At 38.1% G+C, this 24,065-nt stretch overlaps 1 protein-coding gene across 2 annotated transcripts in view; it reads right to left on the minus strand.

Moving 5' to 3' along the window:
* Positions 1–24,065, minus strand: part of LOC124595183 (phenoloxidase 1-like) — a 263,543-nt gene that overhangs the window by 33,262 nt on the left and 206,216 nt on the right. For both annotated transcript variants that reach the window (XM_047133801.1, XM_047133800.1), the window contains exon 11: positions 13,244–13,432. In XM_047133801.1, coding sequence (XP_046989757.1) covers positions 13,244–13,432 — 189 coding nt within the window. The remainder of the gene's footprint in view (positions 1–13,243; positions 13,433–24,065) is intronic.

Below are 24,065 nucleotides of genomic sequence, written 5' to 3' on the forward strand. Positions count from 1 at the left end.
ACATTCTCTTTCAATCACAGAGTATTTCTTCTTGAACTTGGAGAGTGGTCTGGAGGCATAAGCAGTCACTCTTCAGCACTTTCTGGGTTTGTGTTAGAACCATACCTATCCCATAACCACTTGCAGCACAGTGCAGTTCCATCTGGCATTACCATAAGAAAGGTGCCAGGCCTGGTGAAGATGTCAGCACTTCTTCAAGAAACAAGCAAGATCTTTCTTGCTTCTCATACCAAGAGAGTTTGGTGTCTCTGTGTAGCAGTTCTTGCAGTGGCTAGCCCTTGCAACTGAAAATTTTTACAAAGCATTTGTAGTAGGAGCACATTCTAAGGAAGACTCTTATAACAGAAATTTGGCAAAGGGCTGGAAAATCTATAATGGCTCTTACTTCTTCTAGACCATCATTGACTCTGTTTCTATTAAATAGTTGCTCCAAGGAGTGAAGTATTGTTAGCTTCCATCATATTCAGGTTCACTTGGTGGAATCCATCATATTCAGGTTCACTTGGTGACAGAGTATCAAAAGCATGTACATATATGACTCTGTCATCACTACCAGTCACTGGGACTTATTCTTCAGTTACTCTTTGGCTATACAGTCCCACTTCTGGCTATCTTCAAATGTTTCCTTACTGTTGTAATTTTTGAGCTTTTCCTCATAGTTTTCAAAAGAGTGCTGGAGTGTACCAAGCAATTAAAAGTAGATACTCACAAGGAACATCATGTCAATCCACCTACTGCATTTAGCAACATAGTTGAGTGCCTTTAGCCATTTTATTGGATCCTTGGCAGCATCTCCAAAAACACTAATAGATTACTGATTGCAACTGACTCACAATACTTCCATACCCACAGGTATCTTTATAATGCAAGTAACAGGAGGAATGTACTGCTTGTATTTGGGTTTGTGCCTGTGAAGATAACAGCTTTTAGCAATTGAGATTACAGTCCTCCATGTGCAGTGGCATTGTGTGCCAACACACACACACACACACACACACACACACACACACACACACACACACACACACACACACACACACACGCGTGTGTGTGTGTGTGTGTGTGTGCACTGGCATGAGGTGTGTGTATGTGTGTGTGTGTGTGTGTGTGTGTGTGTGTGTGTGTGTTGGCACACAATGACATTGCACATGGAGGACTGTAATCTCAATTGCTAAAAGCTGTTGTCTTCACAGGCACAAACCCAAATACAAGCAGTACATTCCCCCTGTTACAGATGCTGATTGGTTACAAAACTGAATGGTCAACCATATACATAGGATAAGAACTTACTGATTCCCCAAACAATTGCAGGACATTCTAACCTGCACTGCAGCACAGGAGGAACTCAAGCTCTGTACCATAGCTGATACACTGGATGTGACAAAACCGTAAGTATCCAGTGTGTGCACTGGCGTGTGGTGTGTGGTGTGTGTGTGTGTGTGTGTGTGTGTGTGTGTGTGTGTGTTTTTATTTAGAATACAGCTCTTAAAACATTTTTGCACCTGGTGCCAGATGTGCTGTTTCATTTCTACTTGGCATATGCTTATTCTTAGACTTGTTATCTGTTGTTTTCCAGATATATATTCCTGAGTTACTTAGTTACTTGTTTATGCACTAAATTACCACTGTTTTTGTATTTCAAGAGAGGATACTACATGTTTGTAAAACTCCTCTAAAACTGCTGAGTCTTAATAAGTTTTATCTTCTGGTAAACCTTCTGGGATGTAAGGTCGTGGTCCATGAAACTCTTCAGCTCCTAATGTTTCGTCCAGAGCTGCGCTGGACATCTTCAGAGGGGTGTTACTCCTCCGGTGAGTTTCATGGACCACGACCTTACATCCCGAAAGGTTTACCAGAAGATATGTCATCCGCTCGTGAAATCTTTCATACTTAATAAGTTTGTTTTCTGTACATGCAATAAAGCTGGTTTGTTCTATGTATAAGTGTTTATATTTTGTACTATGACCTCAACACATGCAACTTATAAGGTCAGACAGTAGATAATGTAGCCAGCCCAGAAGATGGTGACCCCAATGTGATCTAACCTGCACTGCAGCACAGGAGGAACTCAAGCTTTGTACCATAGCTGATACGCTGGATGTGACAAAACCATAAGTATCCAGATTTGCACATGATTACCACCTTTCTGGACACACAATCCTATGATTCAGTTTGCATAACAGAAGCTGGTTTTCATTATGCAGGAGTCAACAACAGATTCCATGAAGTTTGTGATAATGGTGAGTGAACTAGACCATCAGTATGTTGTAGAGATTGAAGATGGAATAACCACACCACATACAACAAACTCCTATGAGAAACTGAGGACAAAATTGATCCATAGTATGTTGGCATCTCAAGGATAGCACATCAGGCAAGTTTTGACTCAGGAAGATATCAGCAACCAGAAGCCAGTGCAGTATCTAAGGGGCTTTAGGAGCATGGTTGACAGTTGCATTGTAGCCAACAACTTGTTGCATGCATTATGGAGCACTCAGTTACCTCCACAAGTAATGATAATAATAGCTCCACAAACTCTCAGATGCCCCTGAATGCAGTGGCTGACTTGGGTGACAAGATAATGGATGTGATGATCCCCACCCATATCAGTGCAGTGAAAGCTTCATGTAGCAGCACACAGATGCATCATCCAATTGCTGTGCACAATCACAGCATCTATTTATAAGTGATTAAAAGTCAGGCTGGAAGTATTTAGCGGAAACTGGACCAGATTTATGTATATTTCCATGAATCCTATTACATGGCAATTGACCTCTAACCATGTTCTGCTTGTCTGCAGTGAACAACTCTTCTGTGCTGACTGTGCTGACATAAGGTTCACAGTGAATGGAATTAGACCTGGAGCTGTGTCATTTCCTTGCATGGAGTTTCATAATCACACAACCCATCATTGGAGATGATTTCCCAGCACACTACCACCTGCTACCAGACATGGGGAATGAGCGAATCATTGACAGCATCACTGGCCTGACAGCTTTAGGTTTCAGACATAGCACAGCAGTGTACATAGCCAAGACTGTGCAAGCAGCCAGGGGTGAGTATGTGGAATTATAGCAGCAATTTCCAGCCTTGACATGACCGCCTGAGATGTGTAAAGACATATGTCACAATATAGTACATAAAATACATAATATTAGAACCACTGATGCATCGCCTGTATTGCGTAGAATCAGATGTTTATCTCCCAACTGCTTTGCCCCTGTGAAGGCATAATTTAATGCCATACTGAAAGAGGGTATTATTCATTTATCCAATAGCCCACAGTCGTCTCCTTTGCATTTTGTGCCAAAGAAGTGTGGTGCACGGAGTCCAGGAGATTATAGTGCACTCAATGTGCACAGTGCAATATCGCTATCCAATGCCTTTGACGTGGGATTATAATTATGCTGTATGTGGTGCAACCTTACTCAATGTTCTCAACTGTACTAAAACATTCACTCAGATCCCAGTGGTGGAAGAAGATATACTAAAGACAGCCATCATCAGCCCATTTGAGTTAACTGAGAGACTTTTCTTGATATTTGGCCTGCAGAATGTTGTGCAACCATGACAAAGATTCATTGATTCAGTCATCCTTTCTGTTTTACATACTTGGATAACATTCTTGTCTTTTTGTCCTTTGTGGATCACCACAAACACCACTCAACTGAAGTATTCAGGCAATTAGAACAGTATAGCATGACTCTGAACACAGCTAAGTGCATATTTGGTCAGTCACAACTCGACTTCCTAGGGCACCAGACTTCATCTATGGGCTCACTACCATTACCTGAAAAAGTGGAAGCCATTTTACAAAATACTGATAGAGAATTCATTGCTTCCTTGGCATGCTCAACTTGTACCATTGACATCTAACACGCTTGGCCTAGCTACAAATTCTGCTGACTGTAGCACTCACTGCTCTGAAAATCAAAGGCAACTCACCAGTTCAGTGGACAGCTGCCATGAACTGTGTCTTCAGCATGACAAAGTGAAGAATAGTGGACACAGCACCCTTTGCTCACTCTTAATTTGATGCACCCCATTCACTAGTTGTGGATGTGAGCCAAATAGCTATCAATGCAGCATTACAGCAACTCCATGATGGCACATGGCAGCCACAGGATTTTTACTCACACAAGCTGTCTCTACTACAGCCAAAGTGGGCAGCATACGACAGAGAACTTCTCACTCTCTACAAGGCTATCAGGTACTTTTGCCAAAAACTGAAAGCTAGAGAGTTTGCTGTTTTCACAGCTCATAAATCACTCACTTATGCATCCAGCAAAACAATAACTATTGCTTGCCTCTCCAACTTAAGCAGCTGGTATTCATCACTCAGTTTAGCACAAATGCCAGACGTGTACCTGAAATTGATAGCAGTGAAATTTTAGGGGAAAATTTCAAGTGTATATCGAAAGAATCCACCCCCATGAACCATGGACCTTGCCGTTGGTGGGGAGGCTTGCGTGCCTCAGCGATACAGATGGCCATACCGTAGGTGCAACCACAATGGAGGGGTACCTGTTGAGAGGCCAGACAAATGTGTGGTTCCTGAAGAGGGGCAGCAGCCTTCTCAGTAGTTGCAGGGGCAACAGTCTGGATGATTGACTGATCTGGCCTTGTAACATTAACCAAAACAGCCTTGCTGTGTTGGTACTGCGAACGGCTGAAAGCAAGGGGAAACTAAAGCCGTAATTTTTCCCGAGGGCATGCAGCTTTACTGTATGGTTAAATTATGATGGCGTCCTCTTGGGTAAAATATTCTGTAGGTAAAATAGTCCCCCATTTGGATCTCCAGGTGGAGACTACTCAAGAGGACGGTGTTATCAGGAGAAAGAAAACTGGCGTTCTACGGATCAGAGAGTGGAATGTCAGATCCCTTAATCGAGCAGGTAGGTTAGAAAATTTAAAAAGGGAAATGGATAGGTTAAAGATAGATATAGTGGGAATTAGTGAAGTTCGGTGGCAGGAGGAACAAGACTTTTGGTCAGGTGAATACAGGGTTATAAATACACAATCAAATAGAGGTAATGCAGGAGTAAGTATAATAATATATGAAAAAATAGGTGTGCGGGTAAGCTACTACAAACAACATAGTGAACGCATTATTGTGGCCAAGATAGACATGAAGCCCATGCCTACTACAGTAGTACAAGATTATATGCCAACTAGCTCTGCAGATGATAAAGAAATTGATGAAATGTATGATGAGATAAAAGAAATTATTCAGATAGTGAAGGGAGACGAAAATTTAATAGTCATGGGTGACTGGAATTCGTCAGTAGGAAAAGGGAGAGAAGGAAACATAGTAGGTGAATATGGATTGGGGCTAAGAAATGAAAGAGGAAGTCGTCTGTTAGAATTTTGCACAGAGCATAACTTAATCATAGCTAACACTTGGTTCAAGAATCATAAAAGAAGGTTGTATACATGAAAGAATCCCGGAGATACTAAAAGGTATCAGATAGATTATATAATGGTAAGACAGAGATTTAGGAACTAGGTTTTAAATTGTAAGACATTTCAAGGGGCAGATGTGGACTCTGACTACAATCTACTCGTTATGAACTGCAGATTAAAACTGAAGAAACTGCAAAAAGGTGGGAATTTAAGGAGATGGGACCTGGATAAGCTGACTAAACCAGAGGTTGTACAGAGTTTCAGGGAGAGCATAAGGGAACAATTGACAGCAGTGGGGGAAAGAAGTACAGTAGAAGAAGAATGGGTAGCTCTGAGGGATGAAGTAGAGAAGGTAGCAGAGGATCAAGTAGGTAAAAAGACGAGGGCTAATAGAAATCCTTGGGTAACAGAAGAAATATTGAATTTAGTTGATGAAAGGAGAAAATATAAAAATGCAGTAAATGAAGCAGGCAAAAACGAATACAAACGTCTCAAAGATGAGATCGACAGGAAGTGCAAAATGGCTAAGCAGGGATGGCTAGAGGACAAATGTAAGGATGTAGAGGCTTATCTCACTAGGGGTAAGAAAGATACTGCCTACAGGAAAATTAAAGATACATTTGAAGAAAAGAGAACCACTTGTATGAATATCAAGAGCTCAGATGAAAACCCAGTTCTAACCAAAGAAGGGAAAACAGAAAGATGGAAGGAGTATATAGAGGGTCTAGACAAGGGTGATGTACTTGAGGACAATATTATAGAAATGGAAGAGAATGTAGATGAAGATGAAATGGGAGATGCGATACTGCGTGAAGAGTTTGACAGAGCATTGAAAGACCTGAGCCAAAACAAGGCCCCGGGAGTAGAAAACATTCCATTAGAACTACTGACGGCCTTGGGAGAGAGTCCTGACAAAACTCTACCATCTGGTGAGGAAGATGTATGAGACAGGCGAAGTACCCTCAGACTTCAAGAAGAATATAACAATTCCAATCCCAAAGAAAGCAGGTGTTGACAGATGTGAAAATTACCGAACTATCAGTTTAATAAGTCACAGCTGCAAAGTACTAATGTGAATTCTGTACAGACGAATGGAAAAACTGGTAGAAGTGGACCTTGGGGAAGATCAGATTGGATTCCGTAGAAATATTGGAACACGTGAGGCAATACTGACCTTACGACTTATCTTAGAAGAAAGATTAAGGAAAGGCAAACCTATGTTTCTAGCATTTGTGGACGTAGAGAAAGCTTTTGATAATGTTGACTAGAACACTCTCTTCCAAATTCTAAAGGTGGCAGGGGTAAAATACAGGGAGCGAAAGGCTATTTACAATTTGTACAGAAACCAGATGGCAGTTATAAGAGTCGAGGGACATGAAAGGGAAGCAGTGGTTGGGAAGGGAGTGAGACAGGGTTGTAGCCTCTCCCCCATGTTATTGAATCTGTATATTGAGCAAGCAGTAAAGGAAACAAAAGAAAAATTCGGAGTAGGTATTAAAATCCATGGAGAAGAAATAAAAACTTTGAGGTTCGCCGATGACATTGTAATTCTGTCAGAGACAGCAAAGGACTTTGAAGAGCAGTTGAACAGAATGGACATTGTCTTGAAAGGAAGATATAAGATGAACATCAACAAAAGCAAAACGAGGATAATGGAGTGTAGTCAAATTAAGTCAGGTGATGCTGAGGGAATTAGATTAGGAAATGAGACACTTCATGTAGTAAAGGAGTTTTGCTATTTGGGGAGCAAAGTAACTGATGATGGTCGAAGTAGAGAGGATATAAAATGTAGACTGGCAATGGCAAGGAAGCATTTCTGAAGAAGAGACATTTGTTAACATCGAGTATAGATTTAAGTGTCAGGAAGTCATTTCTGAAAGTATTTGTATGGAGTGTAGCCATGTATGGAAGTGAAACATGGACGATAAATAGTTTGGACAGGAAGAGAAAAGAATCTTTCGAAATGTGGTGCTACAGAAGAATGCTGAAGATTAGATGGGTAGATCACATAACTAATGAGGAGGTATTGAATAGAATTGGGGAGAAGAGGAGTTTGTGGCACAACTTGACGAGAAGAAGGGACCGGTTGGTAGGACATGTTCTGAGGCATCAAGGGATCACAAATTTAGCATTGGAGGGCAGAGTGGAGGGTAAAAATCGTAGAGGGAGACCAAGAGATGAATACACTAAGCAGATTCAGAAGGATGTAGGTTGCAGTAGGTACTGGGAGATGAAGAAACTTGCACAGGATAGGGTAGCATGGAGAGCTGCATCAAACCAGTCTCAGGACTGAAGACCACAACAACACAACATCAAAAGAATAGGCAAATGAGAAATGGTGTTGATGTATTTGTTGCATATCAGTTGAAGACATAAAGTCTGAAAATGAATCTGTGATCATATTTTTGACACTTTATTTTACAGGTCCGTCTTGATCACACAAATTTTACTTACTACGTACCTACATGTTTAGTTTGATGTTGAGACTACATCAGCATATTTTATGATCTGAAGATGGCAGTAGCCAAAACTGGTAAAAGGGAAGTGTAAAAAAATTGTGTGATCAAGACACTTGTTGCAGTAAACATGATACTCAAATCCTCCAAGGTAGAAATTGCAACTGCATGTGAGATTATTTGGGCAAGACTCAGTATCAGAGGTGGGCATTAAACGATAATTGGATCCTTCTATCACCCACCAGACTCATCTCCTGATGTAACCAAAAACTTCAGAGGAAACCTCAGTTCACTTGTACGTAAGTTCCCCAGTCATACTTAATCATCAGTGGAGGCTAAAATCATCCAACAATTAATTGGGAAAATTATAGTTTTGTTAAAGATGGATGTGATAAGACATCCTGTAGAACTTCCCTAAATGCCTTTTCTGAAAACTATCTAGAACAGATAGGAGCCACACTCATGATGGAAGTATATTGGATCCTCTTTGAGGATGTCCATATCAAAACTGGTATCGGTGACCATGACACAGTTGTAGCAAAAATGATTATCAAAGTACTAAAGAAAAACTAAAACAAGCAGAAAGATATATTGTCCAGTAAACTAAATAAAAAATTAGTTGTGTCATATCTCAATGAGGAACTTGAAACTTCCAGTACAGGGCAAGAGCATGTAGAGGAGCTCTGGCTCAAGTTTAAAAGAATGGTTGACAATGCACTGGATAGATATGTACCCACTAGAAAAATTCACAATGGGAAGGAACATCCATGGTATACAGTCATTGTAAATAAACATGTAAAGAATAAGAGATTCCAGTGTAATATGTGTAAAACAAACAGTGGGGCTATAGATCGAGACATGCTGAATGAAAAGTGTTTGCCTGTCAAGAGAGCAATGTGTGATGCCTTCAATGACTACCACAGCAGGATATTGTCAAGTTATCTTTCACACAACCCAAAGAAATTCTGGTGTAATGTAAAACCTGTTAGTGGCACCAAAGTTAGTGTCCAGTCCCTAATGAATGAGAAAAGAAATGAAACTGAGTGCACCAAAGCAAAAGCTCAAATGCTTAACTCCACTTTCAAAAGTTCCTTTTCAAAGGGAAACCCAGATAATAACTCCAATTTAATCCTTGTACCACTGAAGAGACAAATGAAATAACTATTTGTGTCAATAGTGTTGAGAAACAGCTGAAATCATTAAAATTGAACAAAGCTCCAGGCCCTGATGGAATCCCTGTCAGATTTCATAACGAATTTTTGGCTGAGTTAGCCTCTCTTGTAACAATAATCTATCATAGATCCCTCAAACAAAAAACTGTGCCAAGTTCTTGGAAAAAGGCACAGGTCACACCTGCCTACAATAAGGGTAGTAGAAATTACTCACAAACCTACTGCCCAATATCCTCTACATCACTTTGTTGTAGAATCTCAGCTTATTCTGAGGTCAAACATAATGAGGTATCTCGAACAGAATGACCCCCTTAATGCTGACCAGCAGGTATTTCAAACACTTCGAGCACATGAAACCCAACTCGCACTTTTCCCACTTGACATACTGAAAGCTTTGGATCAAGGCAATCAGTTAGATGCTGTTTTACTTTATTTCCAAAAAGCATTTGACTCAGCACCATACCTACACTTATTGTCAAAAGCACAATCATATGGAGTATCAAGTTAAATTTGTGACTGGATTAAGGACTTTTGGATTTGGAGGATGCAATATGTTATCTTGGTTGGGCAGTCCTTGTAAGATGTAAAACTAATTTTGGGTGTGCCCCAGGGAAGTGTTTTGGCACCCTTTCTGTTTGTGTTGCATATTAATTACCTTGCAGACAACATTAATATTGAAATCAGGTTTTTTCAGATGATGCAGTCATCTATAATGAAGTACTATCTGAAAGAAGCTACATAAGTATTCAGTCAGAACTTGATAAGATTTCAAAGTGGTTCAGAGATTGGAAACCTGCTTTAAATATTCAGAGATGTACAATTTTGCGGTTCATAACACACAAAAAACATACTATCTTATGATTATAATATCTATGAGTCACTGTTGGAATCAGCCAACTCATACAAATACCTCAGTGTAACACTTTGTAGGGATATGAGATGGGAAGATCACACAGGTTCAGTCATGGGTAAAGCAGGTGGTAGACTTAGGTTTCTTGGTAGAATACTAGGGATGTGCAATTAATCTACAAATCATTCATGCAACTGGTTCTAGAATATTACTCAAGTGTTTGGAACCCGTACCAGATAGGCCTTACAGGGGATGTTGAATGTATACAGAGAAGGGTAGCATAAATGGTCATATGTTTATTCAGTCCATGGGAGAGTATCACAGAGATACTGAAGGAACTGAACTGGAAGACTCTTGAAGATAGATGTAAACTATCGTGGGAAAGTGCATTAACAAAGTTTCAAGAACCAGCTATAAATGATTACTCTAGGAATATACTACAACCCCCTACATATCACTCACATAGGGATCATGAAGATAAGATTAGAATAATTACTGCAGACACACAGAGCAATTCAAACAATCATTCTTCTCGCACTCCATATACAAATGGAATAGGAAGAAATCCTAATAACTGGTACAAAGGGATGCACCCTCTGCCATGCGCCTCATGGTTGGTTTTTCAAGGTATAGGTGTAGATGTAGATTTCAGGAATTGGCAAGATACTAACTGATAGTCTTTCTTGTGTCAACAGCATCTAAAGTGCCATCAATTTCACTCAACTTGCCAAGGCACAAGAGACTGACCAAGAACTGCAGAACCTCCTCACAGATACATCAAGCTGGGAATTATGATTAGTCAATATTCCTGGTGCAGACGTTAAATTTTACTGTCACATCTCAACTAGGAAACCTTCTCCATGCTTGCAGTTTGCATAAGTTCTGTCATACTGGCATCAGAGTAACATTTCACCTAGACTTGCAGTTATTTGTTTGGCCTAGAATTCAAAAGACTGGCAAGAATGGACTTTTATATGTGCCAAGTGTAAATGGAGCAAAGTGTACATGCCAGTGGGGAACTTCACTGACACAATTATGCATTCTGCCCAAGTTCAAATCGATGTCATAGGACCATTTCCTCCATCAAATGGTCAGTGTTATGTTCTAATTACGACTGATCACTACATTTGCTGCCTGGAAGAACTGCCAGTTGATAACATCTCTGCGAAAACCTTCTCTTCTCATTTGATTTCAAGCTGGATTTCTCAATTTGATTGTCCACTACACATCACCACAGATTATGAACACCATTTTGAATCAGACATGTTTGCTCAGCTCAACCAATTTTGCAGCACTGTTCACCACAATACCCCAGGCTACCATCCATTGACTGATGGTACGATAGAACACTGCCACAGTTTTTGAAAGGCCATACACATGTATCATGAAACAAATCAGATCATAGCTCCACCAGTGATTTCACTTGGTCTAAGGAGTACTTAAAAGCCAGACTTGGATTCCTCATCAATTTATGGCAAGGCACTGCAGCTTCCAGGAGAGTTTGTAGACACACAGTCCTTCCAGCTTTCTGACCACAACTATTGTGATTTCATTCATCAGTTGAGGTAACAGATTTCACTGATCCACCCTTGTCAAGCTTCACAATGTAGAAGGCCTCCCAGCTACATACATTATGACCTAGAAACATCTGTAAAGATGGGGTGAAACCCCCATTTTAACCATTGAACATAGGTCCACACAAGAGTCCCACAATGAAAAGCTCACACTCTGGACATCATAGCAAATGGCAATCACTCTACCATCTCTATCAACTGTGTCAAACCTGCTCATGTTTTCCAGTAAGTACCGCCAAAGGATATACCATGGCTTCAACCAGCTTTGCTGTAGACATTTTCAAGGACATACTACATGATCAGGACAATGTGTGTATTTCCCAGCACATTTTATGGACTGTGCTATGTCACCCTCAAGGGGGATGTTTAATGGCCAACATTACAATCTTCCTTGTGAGGTGTCATGTTGTGTTGCATCATGTTGTGTTACATCATGGCTGTCAAACCATATTTCATGCCAGACATACTGTTATATTTTTATTATGAATATACCTATTCATATATATTCTTCCATCTGAGAGGAGATTCTACATGTTCATGAAACTTCACTGCTGCTGACTCTTAATAAGTTTTCATATCTTGTGCCATGCCATAATACTTGCACATTCCCAATATGATTGTGTATATTTCATACTCCAGCTAAGCTAGACCTCAAAAAGCGTAACTTACGAGATTGAACAGTGAACAAACCGGCCAGTCTAACAAGCATTTGTTCAGCCTTTTTGGAGCCAAGGTGATCTCTACGTTCCAGATACCAAACATATTAACTAAGGTATATCAGATGGACTACAAAATGAAGTACCAGTTATTAGCAAAGGGTCTCTGATAATAATCAACACTTCACACAGAAAGCATGTTTACTGAGCACACACTAATGTACAGATGGAGCCAAACAGCCTGTCTCAACAGAGAGTGCTCCTATTTATAGATACAAGCAAGGTTCTAGCAAATTACAATATTCTAAGTCCCACAACCTTCCATGGATCAGACACTTTTATTGATACTTGCAAGTGTTGGGAATTCAACTGGTGACCTGGACAGTGTCAGCCAGTGACTATAACCACCATGCCACAATGGATGACAGGTTGCAAAGAGCTATATGTCAATGCGAATGCACACAGGTTTTAAGTTGTTGTGAACAATCTTAAGATCTTGTGCTCAAGACAACAAAGCAAAGAAGTTTGATATACCACTACATTTGGTAAGAAAAAGCACATTCAGCTGCACTTCTTCATTTTAAACACTAGTTTAAAGCTGTAACATAAAATCTTGAAACTGATCATGCACCAAACAGTATTTAATAGTGGTCAAGCACTTATTGTTTTAATGAATTATTTTAGCCATAAGGCCCCAAAATGCCTTTAACCTTATAATACATTTTAGCTTGTGATAAGGACTGAAGAGAACACCACCTAAATAGGTAACTAAAAAATCTTAAAGGAAATAAATCTCCCTACAACAAAATTATCATCTAACTAACAACTGTGCAAAAGCACATTCATGCTTTTAATTGCAACAAGCAACTAATATTTTTGAAATTATAATACATAAAAGCCGCCCACGGTGGCTGAGCGGTTATAGGCGCTTCAGTCTGGAACTGCGCGACTGCTGCGGTTGCAGGTTCGAATCCTGCCTTGGGCATGGATGTGTGTGATGTCCTTAGGTTAGTTAGGTTTAAGTAGTTCTAGGTTCTAGGGGACTGATGACCACAGATGTTAAGTCACATAGTGCTCAGAGCCATTTGAACCATTTAATACATAAAAAACAGATCTAAACATAATAACCCACCTCTATGATATATTTAAATGGAGCATGCTGCAAATGAGTGACACGGGCAAATACTGATCCTCGAGGTGTGAAGTCAAGACCTCTGTACAGATCAATGTCACTCTTTTGCCAAAATGTAGCAAATTCATTTCTTGGTGCCCCTTTGGACACAACATCCACAGAAGAGATTGTAACACCCGGAAAGTCCAACTGAAAAAAAAAAAAAAAAAAAAGTCTCACATAATTAAAGTAACTTGAAATTAGTGTACAAATTCTGTAAAGATATGAAAGAGCATTGTGTAACTGGCCACTCCATTGCAAACATGCCTACGTTTCAGTTTCATTCTTACTTGTAACATCTTCATCTGTAATGCATTCTAAGCATACTTGATATAAGTACCAGTACATTTCATCCAAAACTATATTCAAAGTGCAGAGCATTTATGAAGCACCTAAGAGGAAAAAATTCGGCATTCACAGTTGAAATTCAGTAGTTATTTTTGGAAATTAATTACATGAGCTCATATAAAGAAAACAAAAAGAAAAAAATGTTAACAATGTTATTTTCATTGTGTGATGAATTGCTAAACAGTGTCAAGACATTAATTGCAATATTACATTAAGCTTTTGAAGGCAAAGGCTGCAAGTACTAATGTGTTATTATGAACAGGAAATAATCCCACCCAGCGAGTGGAACAAGGTTGGAGGGATCAGCTAGTGTACCGAAAGTACCCTTCACCACACACCGCTAGGTGGCTTGCAGAGTATTATGTAGATGCAGATGCAGTGATCATGAGGGCAGAAAGGCAGTTGCTGGGCTTGAGGAAGATTAAAGTATCACCACTATAATGGCTGTGACGTGTGTGGTCAAAACAGTGAACCTACAACTCGAAGCAACTACTGTTTTCAAAGGAACAGTTTTGTATGTGTATTGTGGAAAGGTATACGACAGGCAAAGTAAATCTGCAGATGACTCAACCAACAAAAATGAGCTATTACTCCACAGATTCTGTAAACCTTGCTAATGGTGGATACAGCACTATGTAATCAAAAAAGCCCGTGTTCCACTTGAGTGACCTTCACAACTGACATGTGATGTTTTGAACGTTATTACTTGGGCTAACAACAGCAGTCCACGGTGATATTCAAATTTGAGGTACTTGATCATCATCCATATACTCCCGATCTTGCCCCTTTTGACTATCACTTGTTTGGTCCACTCAAACAAGCATTAAGGGGCCGTTGATTTGCCTCTGACAAAACACTGAAAGAAGCAGTGTATTCCTGGCTCACAGCTCAACCAAGAACCTTCTTTTATGAGGGCATATGGAAGCTTGTACACCAATGGACCTAGTGCGTTGAAACACAAGGAGACTATGTCGAAAAATTATGTTCTTGTAAGTTTCCTATTTGATTACAATAAAATTTTATAACTACTTTGCAGATAATAATTGACTTACCTTCATATATACATACCATATTTTATGGACTATAAGTTGCTACAGACTATAAGACAACCTAATATTTAGGAAGTTTTTTAAATAACATTTTTAACATTTTTATTATCAGACTACCAAGGCAAACTAAAAAAAATCTTTGTTTATAAGACTTAACTGACATTTAAAATCCTTGAAAATCATTATCTTCTAGTTTTGGCAACTCTGCATTTAGTCCTCTATTTGCATGTTCAGTCTTCCTAAGGTGGTGGTGCTGGTATTTATGTCAAAACTAATGTCCAGCGCGAAAAAATTGATTGGATAGATAAACTTGCATGTGAGATGGTCTTTGAAATAGCTGCCATAAGAATAAAGCTCAGATATAGCAGTTTAATAATAGCTAGCCTGTATAGATCCCCTAACAGTAACATGGAAGAATTCTTTTGCCATTTAGAGTAACTTATTGAGAAACTTTCACCTCATAAAAAACAGACTATAATAGTAGGGGATGTGAACATTGACTCCTTAACTAATAGTGTAAGTTACCTTAGATAAACTGATTATTACAGTCCTATAATTACAACCTCATGAATTCAACACCAACAAGAATTACAGTTGACTTTCAGACATGTATTGATCATGTTATTACAAACTTAAGTAAGGAGGACCATAAAGTTGGAACTGTTGAGAACCACATTTCAGATCATAGTGCATTAGTCCTAGAGCTTCACACTGACAAAGAAATAGTATCTCAAAAGGAACAATTTACTTATAAAAGAAAGCTTGACTATCATGCATTAAAGGAAAAACTGGCACACATAAACTGGTATCAGGTAGGCCTATATGCAACAGAAGACATTAGTGAAAAGTGGGAAATATTTTATACAACATTAACCCACTGTCTAAATCAAGTATGCCCAAGGGTCAAAATACTAAAGAAAACTGACAGTTCTAGGAATCTTAAACTCCCCCCTAAAGTGATGAAATTAAAGAATGACATGAATGGTCTATATATTCTTTTTAAAGACACCAAACTGCATTACTTTCAGTCTAAATACAAAGCCTGTAGAAAAACCTATAGGGAAGCACTTAAGACATTAAAGGCTCAGAAGTATGCAGAACAGATGAGTCAGTCCTGTAATGTTAGCAAAACAGTGTGGAATATAGTAAAGAAGGAAAGTGGAGGGAATGACAAAGCATTGTGTAACAATATAATAATAAGGGGCAATGAAAAATTGGTTAGAGACCCAAAAGAAGTTTGTGAGAGATTCATAGATCAATGTAGTAAGATGAGTAAGGAGGATGTGATCAACCCACCACAGGTGCTAAATCCCAGTAATGTCAGTAATTCATTCTTCCTGAGGTGTGTTACAGAACAGGAAATCCTGAGAACCATTTCCAACCTAAAAGCAAGTACATCCAGTGGCTGGGATGACATCTCAGCCAAATTTCTGAAAGAATGCAGTAGTGAGTTAATAAAGCCACTGCAACATGTAATAAACAGCTCTTTCAGACAGGGGTCATTTCCTGATTTGTTAAAAGTCACTGAAATAAGACCAGTGCATAAAAAGGGAAAAACTACTGATGTACAAAATTATAGACCTATTTCATTGACATCAGAACTTAGTAAGTTGTTGGAAAGGCTATTTCTTGATCAAATGGAATCATTTTTCTCTAAGTACAATATATTAAAAAGTTCTCAACACGGTTTCAGGAAGGGAAGTCTACAATAACAGCCATAGCCATATTTATTCAAGCAGTATTGAATAAACTTGATGATGGAAACAAAGTTATTGGCACGTTTCTAGACCTATCTAAGGCCTTTGATACTGTAAATCACTCCATTCTTCTACATATGTTAGAAATTTATGGGGTCAGAGGAGTGGCATTAGATTTATTAAGATCATACCTTGCTGACAGAAGACAATGTGTTAAGTTGTATCATAAAACCGGGGGATTCATACAAACAGTAAAATCATCTTATAAAATTCTTAACTGTGGAGTCCCACAGGGAAGTATTATTGGGCCTTTTCTGTTCATTGTGTACATCAATGATATAATAATTCCAAAAACTACAGACCTTGTGAATTATGCTGACGACACCTCCTTCTTAAGCTGGGCCCTACAAAACAGCTAGCAGTGCAAAATAATATGAAGAACACTAGCCTCATCACAGAATACATGACTAAAAATAAATTGGCATTAAACAAGGAAAAGACAATTCTAATGGAGTTTATGCTAAATTGCAAATCAAGACAAGTGGATACTGAGCCAGAGGTACCAATTGAAACAATTGATAAACATAAATTCCTGGGTATTATAGCTGATGAACATCTTACATGGAAGGAGCCCATCAGCTACATGTGTAAAAAAATCTCTTGTAATACCTACCTGCTAAAACGCCTTTCTAGCATAATAGCATCATCAGTCTTAAGACAAATCTATTTTGGTATTATACACTCCCACCTACAATACGGTATTGAGATTTGGGGTGGGGCACCAACGGTATATATGGATAGGGCTTTTAGAGCCCAGAAGAGAGCAATTAGGATAATAGCGAATATTAGTAAATGTCAATCCTGTAGAGAATACTTCATTAAGTATAATATACTAACAGTGTATTCATTATATGTTCTAAGGACTATACTGTTTGTAAAAGAAAATATGGAGCACAGTATAATAAATAGTGATATCCATAGTTATAATACAAGGAAGAAAGAGGATTACCACATAAAATTCAGAAATAAAAAAGCAACTGATCATAATCCATTTTCTGCTGGAAGATTTTTTACAACAGACTACCAAATACCATAAAAATGTTTAAAGGAAACATATTTAAAATAAAATTAAAGCAGCTTGTTTGAGGTGAAACCATCTTGCCCAATGTGATCCTTTAGTATCTAAATAGGATGCAAGGGCATTTTTCTGTGCTGATGTCAGTCATTTTACTTGAGTTCACCACACAAACCATTCAATTACATTGTATAATAAGAGACATTAGGTGTTTAACCAATTTCTGTGTAGTCAGTCATGATTACATATTGTGAAGTCCATGAGGAAAGACACTGTACATCATATCCACTGTAAATCATGAAGTCTTCAGTTACTTTTATTTTATGCCACTGCCTATCCTTGCTCACTGTATGCCAGTCTTCACATATGTAACAACAATGTCTGCATTCATTGACACTTTTCCACACTGTTCACTTGGATCTAGAGAAACCAAGTCATAAATAAAGCATTCTTGAATATTTCTTGAGCCAGTGTGAGAGTTAACATGAAAATAATGTTTTATTCTTCTTATTAAATTGCTTCTTCTTCCTTAGTTTCCAATTTGAACTTCTCACTACAGGTTCTTATTACACAAACAGTCACAACATGAGAGGATCCAGGTTGGCAAAACTGTGAAAAATCTGTTGATGTTTGATTATTTTTACTATATATTACTTAATAATTATTCTTCTATTTGTACCTCTTTGAAATAATTTCCTGCTGTTATAGATGACAATTCACTTTTATGACATATTATTACAAATTTTGTTCCATAAATTTGTATGAGCAGACCTTAAATTCACACTGAGTCAAACTGAGGACATTTTAGAATAGGTTTTACACATTATTTTTTGTCTTGCTTCTTCTTTGATGACTTGCCATTGCAAATTCGGAGGCTGCTCTTTAGCAGGCCATGTGGTGTTGGAAGCTCCACACTGCACTTGCTGTGATCTAAAGGCATCTGTTGGTGAATTCCAAACATTGCCTGCCACCTAACAAGTATCTTAGACAAATAACATCAATGGAAAACTACTTCTATCAGAGCACAGAAAAGGCAAATATGTTCCTATTTAAAAGGCTTTAATAGAAAAGTGGGGAAACAGCTGAGTCCTCATTCTGTCTCCCTCACCAAACATTCTGGCATGTGAACATATCTGCGTATTTTTTAACACAGAAAATTCTAACTCCTTTCACCCAGTTACTCTTTGCAGTTAAGATTTCATACTCAACATCTCCCTTTCACTGACACTGTCTGTCCCTCTTGTCTCCCTTTCCTCCCAATTATTTACAGTACATCCCTCTACTACTGTCTCCTGTCTCTCTCACTTACACTGTATCCTTTTGCCTTTCTTTCCCACTGATGCTGTCTCCACCACTCCACCAAACATCAGTGGTTCAGAAATGCTGAGGGAGGTGGGTACCTGACTTATTTTTTCCCTATGCAAATGTGTTTGAAATTTTGGTCGAAAATACACCCTCTCCTATACCTAGATGTTAAAGTTAACTCGTATGGGAGGGACCAAACTCCCCAAGCCTGTGTCTGGGCTCCTCATCTGTAATTTTCATTTCCACTGTGTTCTCTCTCTTTTATTCCCACTGCTTCTGTCTCCATCCATCTCTCCTTCTCTTTTACTGCAACTGTCTCTCACACAGTTCAATGTCTCATCTCTCTTTCACTCCCACTACTACTGTCTTCAACCATCTCTCTTTTCCTTTCACTGCCACTTTCTCTCTCCCATCAACATTCTCTATTCTCTCTTTCTCTATCACTAGCATTGCCTCTCTCTTCCAGCATCATTCCCTCTCTGCTGGATTCTCTCTTCCAGTGTCATTGCCTCTCCACTTCTCTCTTTCAGCACAAAAAATTTTCGATGAGGAAGGTGGAATGAGAATTGAGGCAGCTGGTTCCCCACTTTTCTGTCAGAGTCTTTTGAAGAGGAACATATTTGCCTTTTTTGTGCTCTGCCAGGAACATTTTTCCACTGCTTTCATTCTTTTCCCTTCTACAGCAGAGCATACTGCTTATATACACTGAATTCAGATAGTGTAAAAACTGAATGCAGGTAATCTACTAAAGAGACTACACTTTTTCCAGGAATTGTTGGAGCTCATTAATGACAATCTAGGTCTTTTCAACTATCTGATCTTGAGTGATAGGGCCAATTTTGATGTGTCAAGCTCTGTTAACAAGCAAAACTTTAGATGCTAGTCATGAGAAAATCCTGAAATGTTTTATGAAGCAGCACTTCACAATCAGTAAGTGGTAGTGTGATGTGGTGTATCACCATTTGGTATTATAGGACATTATTTTTTTCATTTGGAATTATAGAATCTTTTAGAATATTATGTGCACATGCTGAACCCCCTAGTGTGACAGCTTGTCAATCTTCCTGTAACTGCAAACACATTCTTCCAATAAGACAGGTCAAAATGCCATGCCTTGCAGAGTTCCATAAATACACTATACAACATCTTTCCTGGTCATCTCTTGTCTAGGTAAGGGAACATTTCCTGGCCTCCAAGATCCCCTGAACTTTCAGTGTGTGATTTCTTCCTTTTGGGCCGTTAGAAAACTCAGATCTTCTGGTGTGATCCAACACACACCATCCAGGCACTGAAGGATCAAATTTGAGATGAAGTTAATTGAATTGCTTCAAAATGTGATGTTTAACTTGTGTAAAAGATTTGACATGTATGTGAAGGAAAATGGCGTCCACTTACATGATGTCATTTTCAAGTGATTGACATTTTAAATTGCGAGCATTGTAAATTCGTGTTGTATTTTATATCGCTGTGAATAAATCTGTATCATTGGTGGAGGTTTTAAAACTGTCTGTTTTACTGCTGCACCTCTTACAAGACACTATAATAATTTTCATGTAGACCTTACCGTCTTGTATAGGATTGAGAGTTGTGCTACATACTCTGGTGCAAAGGTATTCAACGTGCAAAGGTATTCAATGTGCTCCCATCAAATATGAAGCAGGAAGTTGGAAGTCTCCACCAATTCAAAAGAGAATTTAAAACCTTTATTTCTACAAATAATCTGAGTATATAGATTGAAGTATTGAAAATTCCTCTTAGCTTCAAGGAAAATAGCATAGTTCATTATAAAGCTGCATGATAAACAGTGCTATGTTGGAAACATCTCTATTGTTACAGATGCAGGGGACTATTGTCCTTGAAAAATACAAATGTATTCACATAAATATTAAGCTATCAATAGAAGATAAACAGCAGCTTTTCAGTACAACTAAGAAGTAGCAACCTTATTTAGGTTTTATTGGTTTATATTTAGCTGATGAAAGCACAAATATTACAAAGCAGTGCAGCAACAATTATTGCTAATACAGTGTACATGTCAAGTTTCTATGAATTGCTTATTTTTTGTTAATATATACCCAGATATGTTTAACATCCCGGACGGTTCTTCTTCTTGAAGAAATCTGACAGACATGAATGAATGCCACAGGCTTCGGTGCCCATGATACCCTCAATGTTGGGCTAAGCATGCAGATCTAAACTATGCCATCTCCACATCACTGTCTGGTGAAAATATAAAATTCAAGGTGGACTGGAGCTACTCTTCTGCTGAATACTTACATCTAATAGTCTGAGGAATTCTGAACGTAATGTGAACGCCATTGTATGATCACATATCCTTCCTCAAGTTTCTTCAATATCAAGTGAAATTCTGTATCAAAGATGGTACATTCATATGGAAAGTATACACTGTAGACACATTCAGGGAACACAATACAATATCCTAGGGAGAATACCAAATGCATTCATTTCCACTAGTGGCAAGTGCCTACATATGTGTGGAAAGTTGTCCAAACAAATCTTAAAACAATTTAAAAAAGAAAGTTATTGAATTGTCTGATTGACAATACAGTTCCCCGAAACAGTGCAGTTAATTGGTACTCAAAGCATGAAAATGGACTTTTGGCTTGGTGGATTGTGGTTCATACTTGTGTATACTGATACCTGGTTATCAATGAATTGAGAAGCCCATGAAGTGATTGTCCTTCTTTACTGCAATGATAAAGTTCAGATCCATAATCTTCCTTTAAAACCCTGTATTCCTTGGTTTTGACAAACAATAGTGAACTTAACAGAATCTCTACTTCATCCCTTATAGCCAATCATTGTATGAGGTTACCAGTACCAGCTTCATTTTACTTCTTTGATTAAAGGGGTCAGTCACTTTACATGTCACTCAGCTGTAGTTGCTACCATACATCAAGTGATGTTAGTCCCACAACTACAAATGTGTGAGAAAAGTAATGTGCTCTCAAAATGAGGTTTTCTTATCTTGAGAAATGATGATCTCCACAATGCAGATGCTGTGTTGTTAATTTTTTCAGGCTCATATTCTATTCTGTACAGATATAATGCAAACAGACACTGTTCTATTTTGAGATAAATATGTTGACTGTGTAATTCAGTTGCAGAATTCTTTCTGTTTCACTGGTAGATCAACAGCTACAGAGTGAACATCGAAATTACTACTGCATAAGAAACAAGAGTACTTTAAAAGCATGTCTACTCAACAGAATATGCACATCTATTTGCTCAATAGATCATCAGCATCACAAGGATTGTTTATGTATCTGCCAGAGAACTACTTTCAAGGACCAGAAAACAGGCAAATGCACAACTATGATGACATATGAACCCCTGCTTGGTGTTTGCTCTGCTCAAATGCCTCTAGTCCCATCTGTGCTTGGAATATCATACAAATTGGACTCTCTTGTGACCATGTGCAGTGTTGTGGCATGTTGCTCACAGGGGCATATGGATTTATTGCATTCAGTGCAACTATTTTATCATATCCTATCCAAAAATGGAATGCAAAATAAGAAAGCTAGGTGGTGCACAAGAGTTATTGCTACTCTTCCATACGAGTCAGATATTACATATTTTAAACATTCTCTACATATATTCTCTACAAACCACTCTAATGCTTATGGCAAAGGGTGCCTAGTGTGATAACATATTTTAGGTAATTCCTCAATCACGTATGTGTTAAAGGAAGAATGGTGGCTTAAATGCTGCGCATTCTGCTGTAGGCCAAATTTTATTGTCACTGCCCAGTGGGAGTAATATGTAGGGGTCTGAAGAATCTCTCTACATTCTAAATTTAAGACAGGTTAATAAAATCTTAGTCCCAATGTTCTTCATTTTCCTAAAATTGAGGCGTATATATTTCAATACCACTAAAAGTTACATCAAAATTATGGATTTTGATGTCTACATATGTCATTTTAGTAAAAATAATGACTGCATAAAGCTAATGTAAAGGAGGCTATGGAAGAAATAATCCACAAAAACATCAGACTCAAGCCTGCAATAGTGTTTTGTGCCACTTCACAGGGAAACTGCTAAAATGTCTACTGCCTACAGAACTTGGTCTGAAAAAAATGTCAGAAATCAAAGTTTGTTATAGGATGGGCAGGTGGTATGACGAGTATGTCTTACTCAGACACAGAAGTGCTCAAGTGATAATTTAAATATTTTGCACCTTCCTCATATTTTTTGCTCTTAGTACAAAAATATTAAAAACATGGTATTGTCATGGCCCACAATTACCAAGAAAACCTGTCAGAGACAAAAGGCACTAATTTTCTTTGAATGTTTTAATCTAAAACAATATTACTAGTTATATATTATGATGAAGTACCTTCATTTGGGGTTTTCTAAATGAAATACACTCACATATTCAACAGAAATTAGTTTCTGGATATAGTTTCTTCCTCTGAGGAATTTCTGTTTTATCATCTACTTAGCACATCCTGCCAATGATGGAGTCAAATTGATTCAAAGTGCTACCCCTGATAAGCAATGAAAGTAATTTTTATGTTATTGCATCATACTAATTCCCAAATCTTTGCATTTATATTAATAATAGTGATTTGAAATGTACATAGACTTGTAATATTTTTCTGTTCAAGGCCTTCATAAAATACACCAGTACAGCAGCACGGGAAAATACATGGTTACAGCAACAGCTTCAAAAATAAAATACCACAAACAGTAAACAAGGGTTACATGGATATTACCCCCATAAAAACTCAGATGGCTATGCACATGTGTGACTCTAGCAGCTTGGGAGCACCAGAAAAAATTTTATAGGCAGATTCTGGATACTTGCTATTCATTGATTAAGCAGCTAACAGCCACATTCCAAGCAGCCATAATAAGAAGAGGACACTGTTTAACCATAACTTCAGATTTGTGCATGCATGTGAGCCCTGTGGAACCTTAAATAATTAAAATGGCTGTCACCCTGAAGTAACAATTTAGTAGTTATATTTTCACCTAATTATTCAGACAATAAATACAAAAAAGTCACAATAAAAACAGATCAGATGTCAATGATTTTCATGAACAAATTCTATTGTTTCTTCTAGACATTATTTATGGAATTACAACTTATAATGTTTGCATTTATCTGTACAGGTAATCTGATCAATTTTGTTTATTTTGAAAACACATTCAGCAGATATACAACTGAAGTGTGTTTTGTCATGCCTTTTTAAGTTTTCTATAATATAATAATCATGTAAAAATCTAAAGGGAATTATTGTGATAATAAAACCACAAATCGCATTTGTTTTAAAACTGTGAATTAC

Source organism: Schistocerca americana, chromosome 2, assembly GCF_021461395.2.
Source record: "Schistocerca americana isolate TAMUIC-IGC-003095 chromosome 2, iqSchAmer2.1, whole genome shotgun sequence".
NCBI lineage: Eukaryota > Metazoa > Arthropoda > Insecta > Orthoptera > Acrididae > Schistocerca > Schistocerca americana.